This window comes from Staurois parvus, unplaced genomic scaffold (assembly GCF_062004578.1).
Source record: "Staurois parvus isolate SC_StPar_1 unplaced genomic scaffold, SC_StPar_1.0 ptg000122l, whole genome shotgun sequence".
NCBI classification, from domain to species: Eukaryota; Metazoa; Chordata; class Amphibia; order Anura; family Ranidae; genus Staurois; species Staurois parvus.
In genome coordinates, this window is record NW_028317918.1 from 7,297,438 (window position 1) to 7,318,658 (window position 21,221).

General features: G+C 42.3%; 1 protein-coding gene across 1 annotated transcript in view; it reads left to right on the forward strand.

Annotated features, from left to right (window-relative positions):
- JADE1 (jade family PHD finger 1) overlaps nucleotides 1-21,221 on the forward strand; it is a 182,691-nt gene that overhangs the window by 124,804 nt on the left and 36,666 nt on the right. Inside the window, exons 5-6 of the mRNA XM_089672199.1 lie at nucleotides 1,045-1,235; nucleotides 15,889-16,100. Coding sequence (XP_089528325.1) covers nucleotides 1,045-1,235; nucleotides 15,889-16,100 — 403 coding nt within the window. The remainder of the gene's footprint in view (nucleotides 1-1,044; nucleotides 1,236-15,888; nucleotides 16,101-21,221) is intronic.

Here is a 21,221-nt window from a genome sequence, read left to right on the forward strand (position 1 = left end):
TGGTCATCTATTCACACTTTTAGAAGTTTTTATAAGGCATATATGGCTGCCGCAGAAGATACTGCATTCAGTTGCAGTGTCTTGAGTGCCGTGGTGTAGCTTTGGGCCTGGTGGTGGCTGTGTTCCCTCCCCTTGTGAGCAGTGCTTTGGGACATTCCAGGTGGTCATGATTATTAAGCCTGCTCTGTGTTCTGTAATGTATGGGGAAAAAAGAGCTGGATTTTTGTACTTGCCTGTAAAATCTGTTTCTTGGAGTACATCATGGGACACAGAATCCATCCCCTTTATTTTGGGGCTATTGCTTGCTACAAAACTGAGGCTTCCCTAGGGTGGTGGGTTTATATAAAGGAGGACTTCCATAACTCAGGAGGTTATGATTAGTAAGCCTGCTTTGTGTCAACACGGCAGTTCTAGTCCGCTTGGTTGCTGTGTTTTTTTGTTTTTTTTTTTTTCAATTAAGCTATTGTGGGCTGTGTTATGGTAATTTCAGTAAAATGTTACTTCAATAAAGGTTTTTTTAAGGGCAAATAAAAAGTATGAGGTTTGTAATAATCTTTCAATGTCTGCTACAGAATCTTTAGTCCTTTGCCAGAAGTGTTTGGAGCAATGTGATTGTAAGGCTCAGTTTACACTTGTGGTTGGGGCCAGTAAAATATTCAGGTTAGCTGCATAGTTGGGGACGATCAAACTACTGGAACATTTTTATAAGTAAAAAAAAATGTCTTGCCTTTTAAAAGTACCTTAAAGTGGTTTAAGGTATGAATCATTGGTCCTTAACCATCGTCCAGTCTCCTTCCCCTACCAAAAAACGCAGTGGTGTCAAAAACAATCCAAAATGCAACCAAGCCACACTATGTAATCACACTGAAAACCAGATCAAATCACAACTGCACTAGTGTGAACCTAGCCTAAAAGACATTGAAATACAAAGTACTGCTTTTTTTTTTCTTGTCTTTGTGTGATATGGACTATATGTAGGTCTGAAACAGACTTGCTTATGCTTTGTTAGAAAATTTATGATTTTTTTTTTTTTTTTTTTTTTAGGGTGATCGCTGAAAAAGAGAAAATAGTCACATACAGTAGACCTCGCAAGTACATCCACTCGTCTGGATCTGACCCACCAGAACTAGGATATGTTGACATCAGGACACTTGCAGAAGGAGTTTGCCGCTATGACCTAAATGAGATGGATGTGGCTTGGCTGGAGCTGATTAATGAAGAATTCAGAGAAATGGGTAATGTTTACAAACCTACAGTAATGAGTACTTGTTTATATACTGAGTAAAAACACATTGGCATGAGTGACATGCTGCACAGGTAGTTTTGCCTGTTATGAGTATTTTGGGTTAGCGTGTAGACCTCCAGCCAAAACGTTTTCAATATAGAGTATGAGTTAAAAGCTCTACTCTGTCCACGTAGTATTTTAGACGTTTAGAATATTGCATGCAAGGTTTGTCATGTAGTCCCTAGGTGAAAATAGGAAGAAAATGGTTGTGCTCAGATTTTTCAGCATGCTGCAAGGGTGCTCAACCTGTTGTCCACAGGCCATATGTGGCCCTCAGAGCTTTCTGATGTGGCTTTCAACCTCAAACCAGGGAAGTGCATGCCCGGGGGTGGCAACCCATTGTTTAGGATCTGGGCTTGCTGACCCACCATCCTAAAGCAGCAGAATGCATTGAGCCTGCGCCAGCAGAGGGAGAAGCAGGTGGCTGCCAAGAGAGTAGGAGCTGCATAAGTCTATGCTTCCTCTGTAGTGCCACCTCCTGTCTTAGGTGAAGTGATAGCAAGTGCACTTCATTTGGGACCTCTCTAGCAGCCTGGAGAGCAATGCCAGCAGAAGCTAGAGGAAGAAAAAAAGGTTAGTGTATTAAACAAATACACTGTGCTTTCACAATAGGTATATCAGCACCTATAAAAGGTTCACATCTGTTAGTCTGCTTTCATACTGATCCACGGGTGCAGCGCCAGCCATGCACCTGCGAGTTAGCTACTCTGAACCATAGACGTTTATTATATCCTGCTGGTTTTGTACACTTTCTGAAAGTGCACCAAAACTCCTGCATTCAGGAGTTTTGATGCACTTTCAGAAAGTGCACTACACCCGCAAGATATAATAGAAGTCTATAGCAAAAGGCTGCTAACCCCCAGGAAAGATGCACGGTGCTGAACCCGAGGGTAGTCCTCAGTGTATCAGCGTGAAAGCAGCCTTATAGGGGGCTCAGGACAGTAAGGGCTAGTTTACATTTGCGGTTTGGGGGCAGTAAAATCCCATGAGACGTATTTTTACCAAACCCCTCACAACCACTGGTGTAGCATCAATTGTTGCAATGGTGACCCCACCCATGCTGCAGAGGGCCCGTGCAGCTTCCCTATCACATTCTGTTTTTCACTTGGATAGAAAGGGCTGCAGGCAGCATATAAAGAAATCGATCCTCTTTTTATTTTTCTCCTGCAACCGCTTAAATGTGGCTTCTGCTCTCCCACCGGCATTCAACAACTGCAGGAGGAAAATATTAATTATCCTATTCAGAATTTAAAAAAATTCTCAACCATTTCATTGTGACCCACAACTGGTTACCAAATCACTTAAGTGGCCTTTGCTCTTCAAAAGTTTGAGTATCCCTGCTGTAAAGGGTAGCGGTTGTCATTGAAGACTAACAGATGGAAGTAGCTGGTGGCTTGGAAGCTGAGATGTCATTGAAGACTAAAGGTAGCTGTACATTTTTCAAATCGAGAAAATCAGTCCATTTCTCCATCCTGCTAACAGGATGGATGCAGGAATTCCCACTGCTGGCTATTGTACAGAAGCAGGGGAGGACCTGCAGCTACCCAAATACAATGGTTAAAAGATGCTGTTACTGGGTCAGTGTATTTTTGAACTGACTTTTTTTGTTGCCTTGTATGGTGCTTTTTTAGCACAACCCATGGCTCAAAATTTGAGCCGTGTTAACCAGATGTTTTGTCATCTTTGATCCTATTGAGGGGTGTTCACATCTACATCCAGCCTAACTTTCCAGATTATCTTGGTATTTCTACCCTTTAAATGTATATGCGTATAATTAATGATGAAGCTAATTTACTCACCGGGAAATTATTAAATAGTGACAAGCTTCAGATATGCAGTTTTACTGGGCTTATTCTCCAGACAGATCTATGGGTAAAAAAACTATAGAGTGCTGGAACACAGAATTTCCCAGTGGCTATCTCTGATAGCAGTTAAGACTGTTGTGGCATTATTTTATTTTTCCACAAGGTTTAAAAAAAACAAACAAACTGTGCCTTGGCTGTCCATTTGGGGATGTTATAAAGAAATCTTCTAGATGGGGACACAGATTGTAGTGACATCCTCAGTTCTTGTACATCTTGCCTACTGATTCCAAAACTAGTATTGCCAATCATGTCAAAAGCAAGATGGATGTAATTTTTACAGAGATCTCCACTGTCCAGTTATCTCCGCAAATTAACATGCAATGACTACCACCACACTCAATACTCTCCTCTTTTGAATGTTTAACCACTGAAGATGTTGCTAAACCTGTCCTCTCACCATCTGCTCCTGGAGCCCATTTGGTCACTCTTGCTCTATTCTACTATCTCTGAAAGGACTCTTTTACACAGAGCCCTGGTTGGGTTTAACCTATCAGCACATGCTCACTGTAGCATTAGGACTCGTTCACATGTGTGGACGGGGGCAGCAAAACCAGGTGACTGTTGACATGCAGGCACGGCAATAATTAAACTTCATGCAGCTTTTGGCAGGTGTTACTATTACAATTAATACATGTCTATATGGACATCAGTGCTGGTATTTAAAGGGATTTATCAGGCAGCGAGGAGGCAACACATCACCTCTTCACTGCCTGCCATACTCTCTGTAAACAATCCGGGCACAGTGTTCATTTTGACATAAAATTTTGGTTAGTTTTATTCATAATCTTTTGACTAAAATGCCATTTTAATTTTAGTCATTTGTTTTGTTTTAGTTGTAGTTGTATATTAGTTGACTAAAATCTCCAGTACATTTTAGTCAACTAAAATCTCTAGTATCATAAACAAACAAAACAAAAAGCTGTAAGCTCGATTTGGCTGTAATGGCATTGCACATATTAGCTGAATATAAAAACTTTAACAGTTCTCTAATGAAAACATGTATCAAATAACATTATACATAAAACCAAGTTTTTTTACGAAAGCAAGATTATTGCTTTTTTGACCACTGTTAATTTTAACCTCAAATTTCAAATCTCATTCGTTTCAATCGTTGGTTTGCTGCAACAGTATACAGGTGTAGCATGTTAAACGTTGAAGTTCTCTTTTAAGAAGGTTTGTATGATTTAATGTACAAATAAGTTTGTAAACCCATATGCAGAGTCTGCTTATTATTGGACAGATTCACCAGATATGGATCACTGTATGTTCCTGGGGACATCACGGAAGCAGGTAGAAAGATAATCAAGCCAGGTGGACTGGGGTCTAATACAGTCCATATAAAATTTTGCATGAATTTTCAAGAATTATTACATTTTTAGAGCTTTTACCAATGGTGCTTACCTTACAGTCTGCAAGTCCTCTGATTCTACAGGCATATTTGGTTCTTTTTCCCATTGGGTTTGGTACAGTCTAATGGGAGTTTGTTTAGGTAAGGCAAGTGGAGAAATAGATTGAAAAGAAGAGGCCCAAGGGGTGTGGGTCGAATCTACATCTGCTTTCGACTAAAGTAAGGGTACGCACAGAAAAATGAGGGCACAGAAGGAAGTATATGTTGTGTCTAGGCTGGATATATCGGAATCAAACTGTCTTTCAAATTCTGAGGTCATATTTATTCCCAGTGCCCACTCCCCTGACTTTTCCATTAAGAACAATAGCATGTTAATCTTTCCCTCTTTTCATTCTGAGGTGCTGGATTTAATACTAGAATCTGATCTCTTTTCAGTCCCACATCCAATCATTCACATTTTTCAGCCTTTACCTCTGTAGCATTTCCAAAATATGCACCTTAATCAATGACATCACCAAACTACTAAATCACCACTTGTTCCAGAATGCAAAAGGTTAGAGACAAAGTTGCAATCTAAAGTTTGCATATCCTGACAGAAATTGTGATATTTTGGCATTTATATTGAAAATATGACTGTTCATGCCAAAAAAGTTTTTTATTTAAGGATATTGATCATATGAAGCCATTTATCACATAGTTGCGTGTCTCCTTTTAAAAGCATAATGACAACAGAAATCGCCCCAAATGGCTCTGATCAAAAGTTAACATTCCCTGGAATGTTTGGCCTTGGTACAGACACACAAAGTGACAAACACAGGTTAAAAAGACAATAAAAGGTTAATTTCTCACATCTGTGGCTTTTTAAATTGCAATTAGTGCCTGTGTATAAATAGTCAATGAGTTTGTTAGCTCTCATGTGGATGCACTGAGCAGGCTGGATACTGAGCCATGGAGAGCAATACTGTCAAAAGACCTGAGTAACAAGGTAATGGAACTTTATAAAGATGGAAAAGAATATAAAAAGATATTCAAAGCCTTGATTGTGCTATTAGTACTGTTGCCAGAAAGACACTTTTACTACACCAATGCCACAAAAAAAGCCCAGTTACAGTATGCGTGACAACACCTTGATATGCCTCATCAGGCTTTTTTGGAGCAGCTCCGTGCAACGATATTCATGGTAAGTATATTCTTGTTTTTTTTGGGGTTTTTTTGTTTTTTTTTTTAATTCTAATTATAAAAAATAGAAAATTGCCTTTAGAACCACTGTAAGTATATACACTGCAGAATGGTCACTGCTTGGTTAGTACACATACTCTGCTGGTGCAAAACTAGTTAGAGAGTTCTGAGAATTAGAGGGAGTCAGCTAATTGCTGGTATATACAGTATACTAAGGAATGAGGTGACCAATCTGTGTCCTAACCAGGGGCGGACTGACAACTCATGGGGCCCCTGGTCAATAGGGGATCATGGGGCACCTGTGTCCTTGCCCAAACTCAAAAAAACCTATGAAAAAGGTACCAGGGGTATCTCAGGGGCCCCCTACTGACCCCGGGCCCTTGGGCAGTGCCCGAGTTTCCAAGTGGTCAGTCCGCCCCTGGTCTTAACACATACACAATCCTGGATTACACAATTAGAAATCTTGACCAACATGCCTCTACAGAGAGAGAGATGGTCAGAGAGTGCTGCTGAACTGAGTGCTACACCTCCAGACTGTGGGGGAGATTTACTAAAACTGGTGCACACATAATTTGGTGAAGCTGTGCATAGTAACCAATCAGCTTCTAGGTTTTATTGTCAAAGGTTAATTGGTTACTCTGCACAGCTGCACCGGATGCTGTGTGCACCAGTTTTAATATATAACCCCCTGTATCTCAGGGCTTTCTGTGCAGTGTCCATGAGGGGGGACATGCACATTGTTATGTAACTTGTAAAGTGGAAAAGTGTGACTGCACACCAAGGAGTCTCTGAAGAGGAATTGTGTGTGCTAATGAAGGGATACAGGGAAACTGGCATTGTGTGCATACTGGAGGTAGGATATCACTGAGCAAAAGACCAAATTGTGTGCTGGATGTGGGATGTCTCTGGAGAAGGACCAGGAAAAAAGAGGTAAAGTGAAACTAGAACTTGGAAATTCAATGATGGATTCCAATTTTTTTTTGTTTTTTTTAAATGCTGTTGTTATATATGCATAATTTTCCATGATGATGGAGAAAAACCATCTGCAGCCTCCTAGATTTGTGGTTTCAGTCCTGCTAAAAGTAAACATACACAAAGATAGTTAAATATCTAAAGTAAATAACACGAACACAGCTATTCTTAATGAATAGCTGCACTATAATTGTGTTTCTTTGCAGTTTTATGAAGTTATTGGCAGAGGAGTTAATGTTAGTTATGAAATATATTCTCACTTAGAAATTACAGTAAATCGTTACCACGTTATAACCTCACAGTGGTGAAATGGTACCCATAAAGGATTAGTTCTTGTTAGTCTGATATTTAATTTACTCCTTTTATATAGCACTGGCAGTTTTTCCAATGTGCACCACAGGAACAATGAACCATTTATACCAGTCTAGTCCCTAAAGGTCCAGGCAGACACACACTAACTATCTCACAGAAATGAGTACACCCCTCACATTTTTGTAAATATTTTATTACATCTTTTTATGAGATGACACTTTGCTACAATGCAAAGTAGTGAATGTACAGCTTGTATAACAGTGTAAATTTGCTGTCCCCTCAAAATAACTCAACACACAGCCATTCATGTCTGTAAGCCGCTGGCAACAAATGTAAGGACACCCCTAAGTGAAAATGTCCAAATTGGGTCAAAAGTGTCAATATTTTGCGTGGCCACCATTATTTTCCAGCACTGCCTTAACCCCTTTGGGCATAGAGTACCCTAGAGCTTCACAGGTTGCCACTGGAGTCCTCTTCCACTCCTCTATGACGATATCACGGAACTGGTGCATGTTATCGACCTTGCTCTCCTCCACCTTCCATTTGAGGATGCCCCACAGATGCTCAATAGGGTTTAGGTCTGGAGACATGCTTAGCCAGTCCATCACCTTTACCCTCAGCTTCTTTAGCAAGGCAGTGGTTGGCTTGGAGGTGTGTTTGGGGTCGTTATCATGTTGGAATACTGCCCTGTGGCCCAGTCTCTGAAGGGAGGAGATCATGCTCTGCTTCAGTATGTCACAGTTCATGTTGGCATTCATGGTTCCCTCAATGAAGTGTAGCTCCCCAGTGCCGGCAGCACTCATGCAGCCCCAGACCATGACGCTCCCACCACCATGCTTGACTGTAGGCAAGACTCTCTTGTCTTTGTACTCTTCACCTGGTTGCTGCCAAACACGCTTGACACCATCTGAACCAAATACGTTTTTATCTTGGTGTCATCAGACCACAGGAAATGGTTGAAGTAATCCATGTCCTTAGTCTGCTTGTCTTCAGCAAACTGTTTGTGGGCTTTCTTGTGCATCATCTTTTGAAGAGGCTTCCTTCTTGGACGACAGCCATGCAGACCAATTTGATGCAGTGTTTGGTGTATGGTCTGAGTACTGACAGGCTGACCCCCCACCCCTTCAACTTCTGCAGTAATGCTGGCAGCACTCATATGTCTATTTCCCAAAGACAACCTCTGGATATGATGCTGAGCACGTGCTCTCAACTTCTTTGGTCGACCATGTCAAGGTCTGTTCTGAGTGGAACCTGTCCTGTTAAACCGCTGTATGGTCTTAGCCACCATGCTGCAGCTCAGTTTCAGGGTCTTGGCAATCATCTTATAGCCTAGGCCATCTTTATGTAGAGCAACAATTCTTTTTTTTTCAGATCCTCAGAGTTCTTTGCTATGAGGTGTCATGTTGAACTTCCAGTGACCAGTATGAGAGAGTGAGAGTGATGACACCAAATTTAACACACCTGCTCCCCATTCACACCTGAGACCTTGTAACACTAAGGAGTCACATGACACCAGGGAGGGAAAATGGCTAAGTGTGTTGAGTTATTTTGAGGGGACAGCAAATTTACACTGTTATGCAAGCTGTACACTCACTACTTTACATTGTAGCAAAGTGTCATTCTTCAGTGTTGTCACATGAAAAGATAGAATAAAATATTTACAAAAATGTGAGGGATGTACTCACTGTGTATATGTATGTGTGTGTGTCTGTGTGTATAATATATATATATATATATATATATATATATATATATAGATATATATATATATATATATATATATATATATATATATATAGATATATATGTGTGTGTGTGTGTGTGTGTTTTATTTTTGCTGTGCTGCCGTGATTGGAGAAATTTTCTCTTGTACCCTAATGGCTACAGTGGTGTCACCACTCTGGAAGTAAATAAAAATTTGCAACAGGGTCTCAGACTGCAGTACAAAGCTTCATAATGAATAAAGTAATGGAGTGCTGGATCTCTGGTTCACTTTGAATGTCCTAATTGGGTGTGGGATGTTTCCCGGTAGGCACCCCTCTCAAGTATAAGTAATCTGGTTAAGCCATAAAGCGCTATGTTAAGACGGTAGGAACACTATTATTATAATCCAGACACTATTGCTCACAAATTGTGTTCAAAACAGGAAGCTCATTTTGGTAGCTATAGAACAGGTGTCAAACTCCATTTCATTGTGTGCCGCATCAGTATTATGGTTTCTTTCAAAGGTCTGGTTTTATCTGCCAGAATTTATAAATGTATCTACTCTTTAGCACAATAAATAATTCTCTCTTCATTTGATTAATACTGGTTTTAGTAAGAATTTAAGATTTAAGCTGTGAAGGGCAAGTATAGACCGGCACAGAGCCTATTCACACATGTAGCAGATGATGGAAGTCTGAAGTGGAGAGTGGCACATTGCTGGTATCATCCACAAGAAACTTTATTGGAGACAGAACATGGTTCTGCATTGGTGTTCATTCTGAGTAGTCTTCAGTAAAGTTTCTTGCAGATGACACCAGTTGTGTGTAGCCCTCCTTTTCCGTTGGCATAGAATTGTAGTATTCTCATAATTAAAAGGCGATGCGCACCCCCTTACATCAGATGTCAAGAATCCCTCACCCTCCCTTACATCAGAGTGAACCACCTTACCTTGTGCTACTGCCTGTAAGAAGCTGGGGGCGTAGCTGGGAAACAAAGTGCAGGGTCTGGAGGAGGGCTGGATTCAGCTGCCAGAGTCTGCTTAATCCTGAGACCAGGGTAGGCAGAAATGAAGAGGTGCTGCAGCTGCACAGAAAGGTGCAGGGTATGTAGGAGAGGTTCTGTCATCCTCTCTGCTTCCATTTGCTGAGACGGGAAGGGGCGATTTGGGGGGGTTGGTTGAGGCAAGGACTAGCATCTCCTCAGCTGCATGAAGGACAGGATCTGTCAGAGGAGTTCTGTTTACCTCTCTGCTGCCGACTGCTGAGACAGGCGGGGGTGGAGACATGAGGTTAAGTTTCCTTTAATCAACATTCTCCTTGGCCCAGACCATAAATAAGAAATAAAAAGGTGCTGCATTACGTAAAATCTTCTTTTTCTTAAACATATAAAAAACAAAACACATTTGGATATTTTTGCTCCGACACTCAGGATTAAATCACATTCATATGTATAGCATTGTTGGTTTCAGCTGCAGTCACTAGGCTGTAAGCAGACAAGCATCTTGCGGGATGACGTCACTGCAAACAAGCCCCACCCTACACATTTTGATATGTTCTCACCTTCAGAGACGGATGCACTTGGTGTATCTATAGTTAAAAAATAAAATCATGTACTTTTCCACACTGAACTTCATTTATTTTTAGCCTATTCATATTTCACATATTTACTACTTTGAATTTTGTGACACATATTTACAATGCCCTGTGAGTAGGCAGTGCTATGTCACAGAATTTACAGAGCCTGCCTTCGGAACCACAGAGGTGCTGACAGGAGGCATTTCAGGAGCCACAGTAAGAACAGCAATCACTGCTTGCAGGCAGCAAGGTACCATGAGATTTGTTGTCCTTGGAATTTGAAGGACAACCAAAGCAATGAGCAGAGGAAAGCTGCAAAGCCATGCAGGGAATTCAGAAAGTTATGGGAAGAGCCAATGGACAGACAGAAATTACAACATGAATTTTTTTCTTTTTTAAAGCAAGCTTAGCCTGGATTTATCAAAAATAACTATAGTGTGTATTCCTATTAAAATATTGATGTTAGAAAATAAAAAGTGTATTCAGTAATCACTGCATGTAGCTATCTGATTTTTAGATCCATGCAAAACAAAGTGCTAACCTCTTAGCCTTCATGCTAATGTAAACAATGTAACTCTAAAGTGGTTGTAAAAGGCTGAAGGTTTTTATTCTGTGCACTAAAATAAAAAACCTTCAGTGTGCAGCAACCCCCCCCCCCCCCCCCACACCCAATATTTACCTCAGCCCAATCCTGGTCCAGCGATGTGCACAAGAGTAGAAGCTCTCCAGAGTCTCTTCCCGCTACTGTCAATCACAGCCAGTGAGGAGGGAGAAGGCGGTGGGCCCGACCTACTCTACATGTCTTATGGACACACATAGGGTGCTCAGGAGCGAGCACGCACGAGTGACCCCAGAGTAAGCAGCTTGCTCTGGGGGGCACTCAGCAGGGTAGAGTAGCCAGTAGCACAAGTGAGAGAACCAAGAAGAGGAGGATCGGGGCTGCTCAGTGCAAACCCACTTTACACAGCAGGTAAGTATGCCATGTTTGCTTAAAAAAAAAAAAAAAAACTGAACCTTTTTAGTATCATTTTAAAGTGTCACTATACTCCTGGTTTAAAAATCTGTTGTAGTAATTCTTAAAGAATACGCTCACCTTTTAGGTACATGTTCCATCTGTTTTTGGGGTAGAGCATGTCATTTTCCCAATGCTGCAGCCACTGCCCATTGCCTCCTCCCTGTAATAGAAGTACAGGGAGAAGTTCCCCATACTAGCTGTCACTTTTTGAAAACCGCTCTGCCCACACGGCCACATGACTCTTTCACAGTGTTCTGTGAAAGAATGAACTACAAGTCTCAACAGCCTTAGCGACTGTCTGCTTGTAGTTCCCAATGAACTACCAAAGCACTATTTCTTCTAGCCTGCTCCAAATCTCTAAATTGTTGTGTTTTTTTTTTCCCCTTCTTTTGATCCCACTTCTTGTTAAAGTGTGTTTGTTTTCCTTTGTCCCAGTTTATATAGGAATGTAGCCACCCTCTCTTGCTTGCTCCTGAATTGGAATATGGGATTTTTTTGTGTGCACAGAGCAGTGTATATGACTGCAACTAACATGCACTAGTCCAGTGGTCGGCAAGCCGCGGCTCGCGAGCCACATGCGGCTCTTTACAAACTTAAATGCGGCTCTTCTGTGTGCCGGGCACCCGCTCCCCTCCCTCCTCTCGGACGGCCGCCCCAAAAGTCAGGACTCTGCAGCTGTCAGGATGTAGGCGGGGCAGCCAGGATGTAGGCGGGGCAGCGTGACGAACTCCTCTCCTCTCACAGTCCGCCCTGAAGACCAGAACGGCGCGGGAACACGGCGAGAAGAACGCGCGGAGCAAAGGTAAGTGAATTGACACAGGGGGGACTTGGGGACTTAATATGGGGGATGAATTAATATGGGGGATGAATTACTATATGGGGGATGAATTACTATATGGGGGATGAATTACTATATGGGGGATGAATTACTATATGGGGGATGAATTACTATAGGGGGGATGAATTACTATAGGGGGGATGAATTACTATATGGGGGATGAATTACTATATGGGGGATGAATTACTCTATGGGGGATGAATTACTCTATGGGGGATGAATTACTCTATGGGGGATGAATTACTCTATGGGGGATGAATTACTATATGGGGGATGTATTTTCAGTTTTAAAAATGTGGCTCTCAAAATAAGTTTCAATCGTGGTTTTGGCGAGATTTGGCTCAGTTGAAAAAAAAGGTTGCCCACCACTGCACTAGTCGGTCCAAACAAATGGGGAAAAGGAGAGCTTAGGGAGTACATAAAGGATATTACAAGGAGGCAGAAAAATGCAGTAAGAAATTATTTCATGAAAAATAGATTGCAGGCCCATTAATAGTGTATGTGTATGGATTATTTTGGAGAAAAAGGATATTGTTTAGTATTACTTATAAGTAATAAACAGTATATACTGAAAATTATTACAAGAAAAATATTGCATGTTGGAAAACTTAAAGCAGAACTCAACTGTATCTGAGCACCACAAACTAAATCCCTGTTTAATTCATTTTTAACCACTTGACTCCCAGGCCAATTATGACAATTCCCACATATATGTAAAAATCTACCTTTTTTTTTTGCTAGAAATTTACTTAGAACCATCCCCCCAATATTATATATTTTTAAAGTAGAGGCCCTAGAAAATAAAATGGTGTGTTGCAATTTTTTATGGAACACTATTTGTGCAGCGTTTTTTTCAAACGCAATCTAAAAAAAACCCAAAACACTTTTAATGAATTTTCAATGCAAACAAAAGCAATATAATCCCCACTTTTTTTGTAAAATGTAAAAAATATTATGCCAACTGAATAGATGCCTAACATGTCACACTATAAAGTTGCGTACGCATGTGGAGCAGTGCCAAACTATAGCACCTAAAAATCTCCATAGGCAACGCTTTAAAACCCTTTTATACAGGATGTCTGCAGCTAAAATTGTTCATGCTCTGACATATGTGGTGATACCGCAGATGTGTACTGCAATCACCGTTTACATATGCAAGCAGGATGTATGCATGCATCTGAATGTAAGCACAGGGGATGGGGGTATTTTATCCGCCTCCCGTCCACCATATAAGGAAATGACGGGCGGCGACTCATTCTGGGAGAATGTCACATGACGTCCTCCCACTCTAACTGTGCATGCACGTCCCCGGGGGTCTGTGATGCATCGAATGGAGGCGCGCTGTGTCCCTGGGACACAGATCACCGATCGCAGTAAAGAGCCGATGACACAGGCTCTATCATGTGATCAGCTGTGTCCTATCACAGCTGATCACATGTAAACAAGGAAGTGCCAATTATTGGCAGTCCTCTCCTCATGGCTGGCAGCACGTGAGGAGAGCCGGTAAGCTGCATTCCTCAGAGGGGACATCCACACTGATCATCAGGGCACTGATGATCAGTGTAGCCCCATCAGTGCTGCCAATAAGCGCCAGTCAGTGCACGTAAGTGATGCCTAACCGTTCCAATCAGTGACGCCTATCAGTGCCATATATGAGTGCTGCCTATCAGTGCTGCTTTTCATTGCCCACAAGTGATGCCTGACAATGCCTATCAGTGTCCATTAGTGCAGTCTATCGGTGCCCATCACTGCAGCCTCATTAGCGCACATCAGTGAAGGAGAAAAATTACTTATTTACAAAATGTTATAACAGAAACTAAGAAACTTTGTTTTTTCAAAATTTTCAGTCTTTTTTTAGTTCAGCAAAAAAATAAAAAACCCAGTGGCGATTAAATCCCACCTAAAGAAAGCTCTATATGTCTCAAAAAAGATAAAAATTTTATTTGGGTACAGTGTTGCATGACCGTGCAATTGTCCTTCAAAAGTGCAACAGCACTGAAAATTGGCCTGGGCAGGAAGGGGGTAAAAGTACCTGGTAGGCAAGTAATTTATTTTATTTAAACCTTTTTTTTTTTTTTTACACAAAGATTTGCTTGTAAACAAAACCAAAACTGGAAGTAATGAAATACCATTTACTTCTGGTTTCTCGTCTCTCAGAGAGGGAAGAACATAAGTTCCTATCTCTGAATTGCAGCTGATGCTGCCAGTCAGAGTAGTCCAGGGATAGGCAGTAGAAGGAGGTTCCACCACCTGTAGATGTGATCAAGTGGCTGTATAGCTACTAAAATCATGTCTACATGAAAGTGCATCGGCTGCTGGAAATTGTCATACTGGGATGATGCAGTCATCATCACGTTATAACCACTTCAATCCGAGGATGTCATCCACTTCAATCCGAGGGGTGGTTAAAGTGATTGTAAAGTCATAAATTTTTTAAAATAACAAACATGTTATGCTTACCTGCTCTTTGCAATGGAATTGCGCAGACCGGCCCTGATCTCCCCCTTCTGGGGGCCCCTGCGGGACTTGCAGTTCATTCACAGAACTCTGTGGTTTTCAAATCTGACAGTATGGGGCACTTCTCCCGGTACTTCTGTCATGGGGTGGGGGACAGCAGAGATGGGAACATGTTACTTGTTCCACCCTAAAAATGGATGGAACATGTAGCACGTTCCCAAAAGTTTTACTGAACTCACAACAGTAAAATCAGCCTGTATATGCAGTAAAGCATGCTTGTTATACTCACTGTGAAATCTAAGGGCTTAATCCTCTGCATTGTGTAAAAAGTCCCTTTTGATCCTTCTCTGTTCCTCCCCTTCTTCAAGTGACCACCTCTTATCTCCTGATAAGACAGACTGAATGGTAGGCATTTTGCACATGCTCAGTTTGGTGTGTATTGTTAGTGAGTTTTTTCTTGGGAGAGTGCATGTGATCAACACAGGGCGAATTAGCACTGTCCAGACAGAGGTCAAGGGTTTTCCATCCTCCTAGAGCAGAAAGAAAACTACTCCTACAAGCTTTAGCTAGTGCTTGGCTGAACAGTGATAGAAGCCACAAGACTGTTCTAACTTCTGATGAGAAAAAGTATTTAGCAGTTTATATTTACTAAATAATTGCACTTCCATGTTCTGTGTACTGTGGGAGATCAGATATAGTGGATGCAGGGTCCTGGGTTTAGTAACACTTTAAGCTATATTTAGACTTTAGATCCACTTTAATATTCAGAGCAAACTCACCCATCCATTCAGGTCTTCATGCTTTATTTAGTTGAAAAATCACTTTGAAAAACACCCCCTAGCATTTCTAGCCATGTTGACGAAGGGCAGATGGTACATTTAACATTTACTTCCAGGAATCCACCTGCCTTTAGCTCAGGCATGCAGGAAGGAGAGTGTGCTTAGTTGAGAGCCCCTCCTCCCATCCTCCAGATGAAAGAAAAAATTGCCATGAAAGCTCAAGTGATGGATGGTATAATTTTGGCCTAGGCCAAAAACCATAAAGCAACTGTAGGAATGTAAATAAAAATGTTTAAACCGAGTAAATATAACGTTCTTTCCTATTGGTTTACTAATGCCAGCAACATAAGAATTAAAAATAGTTCATGTTGATTGAGAGGCTTTAGTTTTAGGTCCACTTTTAGACATTGCACATGCCCTTCCAAGCCTGGGTGTTCATTCTATACATGTTAGCATGTGTCTGGCATATCTGAATTTTAATGTTTAATTTTTAGTGTTTTACTGTGTTTCCTGTGTTTACTGCCTGTCTACTTCATGTAACTTTTTTTTATTGTTTGTAGGTGTGCCACAGCTGGATGAGTATATAATGGAGCGAGCAATGGAGGAGTTTGAGCAGAAGTGCTATGACAACATGAACCATGCCATAGAGACAGAGGAAGGCCTTGGCATTGAGTATGATGAGGATGTCGTTTGTGATGTATGTCAGTCTCCAGATGGTGAAGATGGCAATGAAATGGTCTTCTGTGACAAATGTAACATCTGCGTACATCAGGTTAGGAAGGAGTTTCTGAAAAGACTGCATGCTTATTATGGCTTTCTGGTGTTTCTGTGGTTTGCGTCTAGGCCAAATTGTTCCCAGGGCAACATTGTTGATTTCCAGATCATCCTCCTTGATTCATAACCTTAACCCAATACATTACTTTGCCTGTCAAATGGGTAGGATTTAAAAACATTTAGAAACTTTGCCCTAACAAACCTCCTTCATGGTTTCTTCCCCATGGAACAGGTTGTAAAGCAAGTCTTGCTGCTAAAGCATCAAGCAATTCAGCAGCTTTATTAGAGATGAGGGCCTTCTCTGTTTTTGAAACCTTAGCAGTGTGGGCCAGATGGGAATTTATGATGTTTCAGGACTAGGAGTACTGCTCAAAATTACTGAAATTTTATATGGATAGGAATATTCTAGTTTCACATATCAAAGGAGACAAATGATCCTAGATTAGACGTACCACTGCGATAGTTTATGGCCTTTCATTACCTCCTTTTGGAGCAATTTCATCTTCCATCCTGACGTGTCCATGGGATGTGAAAGGAAATCTCCCAAATGAAACAAAAAACCTCAGCAAGAGTCCACGATGATACTTACCTGCTCTGTGCAATGGAATTGTAAAGAGAGGTCTTGATCCTCCACTTCTGAGTTCCCCTGCTGATGCTCCTACTCTTCATGGTGTTCCACCATAAGAAGCCTCTTCCGATGGTGGCATACCTGTGGGCTTGATCCTGAGGCACACTGCCTGTGTTTTCACATCCTGACGTATCCATGGGACATGACGTGAAAGGAAATATCTCCAATAGAAAAAAAGCAGCAAGAGTGGAATATGCATGTGCAGGCTGAAATGTCAGTGCAGCAATTGTATAGGTATATGTTGTGGGCAATATCACGAACAAGCAACCTTAAAATAACTTGGGAGTCAGTAGAAGAAACAAAGATGAGACAAACCGGGCTTTAAAGTTGACCTCCAGGTAAATTGCCAAAATATTGCAAAATGCACAATTTTTATTAGTACACAATATTTAAATGTATTGCATAATGATAAAAAATTCCTAAAAAAGATTATATTCTTCTAGACACTTTAGCCTCATGTCTACGTGTTTCACTGGTTAACCGCATTTTCAGGACAATATTCAGGAATGTGTATGTTATATATACTGTATATATCTTAATCAACTGGGTAACTTGGCTATGCTCTTCCAGGCTGTGGGGAGGCTTAAAAGGAGATAGAGACCACACCGTCCACCAAGAAATCTCTAGCACTATAATGTAGTTCTACCATAGTAGCTCCACAATACCAAACATCAAATATCCTATATCACAATAGGGGCGAATGCCTTGGATACAACCAAAATGTTACCATTAGGTTGTGTCGACATTCTATAATAAACATTGAAGGATGTTCATCACCCAAGATTCTTTCAACGAAAAATGTCCTATAGGGGTGAGCCTACAGCAACCTCACAGGCGAATCTCTGGCAGAGGGTTCTAAAATTGCAAATCCTATCCTCAATAGATATACTCCTGTATCAGCCACTGTTAAAGCAGCCATGAATCTGACGTGAGGATAAAGCGTTTGGAATAACCTTTTTTAGGATGTTTTAAATTTTGTAATACTTTTAATTATTATATACTATTTAAAATTGTGGATTTTATAATATTTTAGATATTTACCTGGCAGTCATCTTTAAAGCCCCCTTTCTGTCATCTTTTTTTTTCATTGAAAAGTACATGTCCCTGTTTTTTTGGAGGGGGAGGCTCCCATGTACTGTTCCCTGCCTCTAGACGATAAAACTCAGAAATGGGCAGCATTTTCCTCACCGCACCTGTGAGTTGCAGTTCCTGGTCTGCACCTCTAGAGGGCACTGTAGGCATTCCTGCACTGCCCTGTTTATTGGCAGAGTGGTGCAGATTCCGCCGGTCTAGTGTGCAGGTGCGACCCACTGCATATTGCACACCATTTTTGGAATCCAACCCTTTTGCAGCAGCTGGACACTAGTCGAGCAGGACATGTACTACACAGTTCCTAATAGCACAGGCCACAGAGCAACTTGGGACCCTGAAGTCAGCAGGTGGTGGGAGACTGCAAGGTTGCCCTTCTCTTTTTATTGGTGCTAGTGCTCAGGATTTTATTTTGCACACACTTGTGGACCTTGCAGATCTGACACTAAAGAGACCGGGACTAGGTAACCTTAAACTCCAAACATCAAAAGATGGTTGTCTTAAACATCAAAAGATGGTGGTCTTCCACAAATTAATTTATGGGGCAGCAAATCGGTTTTGGTTATCAGGCAAAATGTAGTTTCTCACTAACTCCTTCCTCTCTATCCAAAAGGGAATCCTGCTTTTTCCACTGTGATGTAACACCAGAGTTTACAGAGAGATGACTGTATGAGGTCCCCATGGAAGCTACCTTGTGATTTGATTCTCTCTTTAACCACTTGCCTACCAGGCACTTATACCCCCTTATTTACCAGGCCAATTTTCAGCTTTCAGCGCTGCCGCACTTTGATTGACAATTGCGCGGTCATGCAACATTGTACCCATATGAAATTATGATCATTTTTTTCTCACAAATAGAGCTTTCTTTTGGTGGTATTTAATCGCCACTGGGCACTTTACTTTTTGCGCTATAAATAAAAAAAGTGCAAAAAATTAAAAAAAAAAAGTTTCTTTGTTTCTATTATAAAATTTTTCAAAAAGGTAATTTTTCTCCTTCACTGATGTGCGTTGATGAGGCAGCACTGATGGGCACTGATAGGCGGCACTGATGGGCACTGATAGGCGGCACTAAAGGGCACTGATAGGCAGTACTAATGAGGTGGCACGGATAGGCGGCACTGATAGACAGCACTAATGAGGTGTCACGGATAGGCGGCACTAATATGCAGCACTGATAGGCGGCACTGATGATGGGTACTGATAGACGGCACTGACTGGCGGCACTGCTGGGCACTGACTGGTGGCAGTGACTGGCACAACCCCTGGGCACTGACTGGTGGCACTGACTGGCAGCACTGCTGGGCTGCACTGGTGGGTGGCACTGGTGGGCAGCACTGGTGGGTGGGCACAGGTGGGTGGCACTGGTGGGTGGCACTTCTGGGCACAGGTAGGTGGCACTTCTGGGCACAGGTGTGTGACACTGCAGAGTGGCACAGGTGGGTGAACTGCTGGGCACAGGTGGGTGATCTGCTGGGCACAGGTGGGCGGAACTTGCGGGTGGCACTGCTGGGCACCGATCATCAGGGCACTGATCATCTGTGCCCTGATGATCGGTGCCGATCCCCGCTCTGACAACTGCCGGTTCTCGGCAGTACTTTCCTCACGATCTGACAGCGTGAGGAAAGTGCAGCCGAGAACCGGCACTTGCATTTCCCTGTGATCAGCGTGTCATTGGACACCGCTGATCACGTGGTAAAAGGCCGCTGTGATTGGCCTTTTACCACATCATGTGATCAGCTGTGTCCGTAGGACACAGCGATCACGGAGATCGCCGGGTGCACGCCCCTGGGGCGCGCAGGAGAGCGCGTTCTGGGAGGACGTCATATGACGTCCACTCAGAACTGGCCGGCCGCAGTGCAGCCGTCATTCGGCTATCTGCGGTCGGCAACTAGTTAAGGTTTTCCTTCACTAGTGTGGCCAGTTCCACCTGCCATTGCACCATGGAAGTTTGTCAGGGTTTGCTGTTAAGGGATAAATGTAAAGCAAAAGAACCTGGAGCTTTTCAGTCCAGTTCATCAGCCAGACAACACTCCCACTCCCAGGTCTTCTGTCAGTGCACATGAGGCAAGTGATGTGGCTTAAAGTGTTATTCCACCTTTTTACATTTTTTTTTTACAGTCAGTGATCGAACACCATACACCCTCATTGCCACCACGGACCAGATCAATTCTGATTGGTCAGTGCCATCACAGTGAATTGATCTGGTCCTTCCTGGAAGTGTTGCACAAAAGAGGGAGAAGAGAAGGGATTTCATATCCCTGGACCGGCCCACTGGACTGCCTGTGTGGGTAAGTACAGGGGGTTGGGGGGAGTCCAATGTTATTTCACCTTTTTACATTTTCTGTAAAGGTGAACTTACCCTTTACATTCTGGTCAGATGAGCTCCCCTAGAAGCAGTTGAACGCATGCCTTTTGGAGGGTTGATAGATTTTTGCATTGTTCTGGATACGTTTATATGATAGATCACGTGAGGAAAGGGCACGCTTACTGTTAAAGTAGCAGAAGCCATCTTCATTAGGAACCAGAAAGGATTCCTCCCATTCTTTTCAAGATGGAAATACAATATTTCTCAGTCATATGGATCCCAAATATCTCCGATGTATGGGTCCAAAAACATTGTGTCCAGAGGCTACATGCTGGGGTTTTGAGTCTTGCCTTATCCATGCAAGTGTACAATCCAAGCGCACATGTTCCTGCGTTTAAAAATGGCTGTGTGTATAAGTGGGTGCTGCAGCAACCGTCGGCTGGAACCGAACAGAATCAACAAGGGAGTGCTCTGTATGCTGGTGGCATTCTCCCTTGCCTCTTCCACGCTTCACACAGTTAAATCTGCCTACTGCACTTGACAAGAGAGCAGCCTTGTCATGTTGTATTCTGCACTGGACCAGTTGCACTTTGAGGATCATTGTTCTTGTTCCAGAACGAGAAAGTTTTGGTGATGTGCGGCCCATTTTGGACACGAAGCACTTGAACATGTTTTTACATTTTCAAAATTTTTTTATATGGAATCTGAATTGTGCTTCCCTCTATCTGGGCCTCAGTGGATATAAAGAATGTCTACCACTACATCCCTTTTGTTTCTGCTTCCTCGGTGCTACCTGTGCCTTTCAGTGGGTGAACAACAGTTTTAGTTTGTGGCTCTGCTCTTGGGCCTAGCCACAATGCCTCAAGCGCTCGTGAAGGTCCTGGTCCCTGTTTTGGCTCTTCCACAAGGCAGGGGAATTCATGTTCTAGGGTATCTGGACGATCTACTCCTGTGGGAACAATCGAGAGAAGGCCCCAAGGCCAATGTGCAGCAGAGGGTGCAAGTCCTGCAGGATTCTAATTTTAAGACATTTACCCTGGAACTATCACATTTGCTGGAATATCTGGGCCTGGTCCTGGACAAGGCACTGGTACCAG